Source organism: Pinus tabuliformis, chromosome 3_1, assembly GCF_031772625.1.
Source record: "Pinus tabuliformis cultivar Carrire ecotype Pingquan chromosome 3_1, CPIR1, whole genome shotgun sequence".
Lineage (NCBI taxonomy): Eukaryota > Viridiplantae > Streptophyta > Pinopsida > Pinales > Pinaceae > Pinus > Pinus tabuliformis.
Window position 1 is genome coordinate 683,496,313 of NC_142301.1, and position 1,558 is coordinate 683,497,870.

The 1,558-nt window shown below is 41.4% G+C and overlaps 1 protein-coding gene across 1 annotated transcript; it reads left to right on the top strand.

Moving 5' to 3' along the window:
- Positions 1-203: 203 nt before the first annotated feature.
- LOC149188958 (stem-specific protein TSJT1-like) lies at positions 204-1,156 on the top strand. The gene is made up of 2 exons (XM_089413131.1): positions 204-506; positions 591-1,156. The coding sequence occupies exons 1-2, from the start codon at positions 208-210 to the stop codon at positions 910-912; spliced, it is 621 nt and encodes a 206-aa protein (XP_089269257.1). The 5' UTR covers positions 204-207; the 3' UTR covers positions 913-1,156.
- Positions 1,157-1,558: the final 402 nt, after the last annotated feature.

Consider the following 1,558-nt stretch of genomic DNA (forward strand, 5'->3'; position numbering starts at 1 on the left):
AGAGGTTCTTGTCAAAAGATCCTGGACAGAGGAAACAGAGTATTGTCTCTGTGGTGAATTTTGTTTTGTTGGTTTTGGTATTTCTCCATTTAAAAATACCCAACAGGTTTCTGAGCAAGATGAGTTCTTCTCAAGCGAGCGTGTTCAAAGATATCTACATGGATCTTTGGACATGGTCTTCAATTCTCTAAATTGGCAATTGGCTCCATGGTATGTTTCTGTTCAACTGAATCCCCGTCGTCTCCGCTAGAAACAAGCACAGTGTTGTTCTGTGTCTTATCATCTCTGTATTTGTTTCTGACTAAAATGCTGACAGTATTGAAGAGATCTGTGGCACAAGGCCCTGAGGAATTGACGAGTCCCCATGTTGAGGTTGACCAGAGGAAAAATGGCATCAATCTGGTTCAATCTTTCGTCTCTGCTAATTCTGGAACCGTCTGCATTAACCTTGGGGGTGTCGGTGCCATGGCCTACACTCACTCGCGCCAGCCTCTCTTGACACCCAGGCATCTTTTCTCTTCTCACTTCCTTTCTTTAATCTCTTCTTTTGTAAATATCTTCTTATAGTTGGTGATTCTTGAATTTCGCAGATCTTTGGGAGTTGTAGATGACATATTCTGCATATTCGAGGGCATCTTGGACAACGTAGCGATGTTGAGGCAACGATATGGTCTGAACAAAACTGCAAATGAAGTGGACATTGTCATAGAAGCGTATCGGACTCTCAGAGATCGGGGCCCCTACCCTGCAGATCAGGTCGTCAGAGATCTCTCTGGAAAGTTTGCCTTCGTTCTTTACGACTCCACTTCCCAGGCTTTCTTCACCGCAGTGGTATGCTTGTCATTCTCATCCCTTCATTTCCTATTTTTTAGTTTGAGATTTTCCATTGAAATATGGAACATAAACCCTTAATTTTTTCTTTGGCTGACCTGCTGCAATGCATATTTCCCCAATCCTTCATGCTACATGCCTTAGCCATGCCTAGATAATAACATAAATTTGAGGCTTCCCAATATTTTATCTCTGGAATTTTAGTACTCTTTTCATCGAAATCATTTTCCTGATCGTGCAATTGACGGGAGAAAATATAAGACCCTGCATCTTTTATTTAATCCATAGGTTTTACCATTTCACTAGGATACACTGGTGGACCTTCTGGCCCTGCAGACTCCTTCCCATCTGTTCTCTTTTTGGAGTTGCTTTACATTCATCGCTGAGTTATGATGAGATAAGATTTAACAAAGTCAAATTCTACGCCTTGACAAAAATCTGTACATAAATTTGACATTCAAATTAACTTGTGGCCTAAGGCCAATGTGGAGATTTTGCCAGACTTCCAGTCAATTCGTGGTCTTTTGGCGAATTTGCCAATCACAGGTTTCAGGCTCTATCCTCACTGGCATCAGTTTGGTAACAGCAACAATTGTTAATTTAGCATTCATATTTGATTGTGACCTAATGGAAATGTGGAGATTTTGCCTGACTTCCAGTCAATTCGTGATCTTTTGGCGAATTTGCCAATCACAGGTTTCAGGTTCCATCCTCACTGGCAACAGTT

Bases quoted from the DNA above. Each gene is read 5' to 3' on its own strand.
- LOC149188958 (XM_089413131.1), top strand. From the start codon at position 208: ATGGTATGTTTCTGTTCAACTGAATCCCCGTCGTCTCCGCTAGAAACA. The intron at 507-590 runs GCATCTTTTCTC...TGAATTTCGCAG, and splicing joins CAGCCTCTCTTGACACCCAG to ATCTTTGGGAGTTGTAGATG.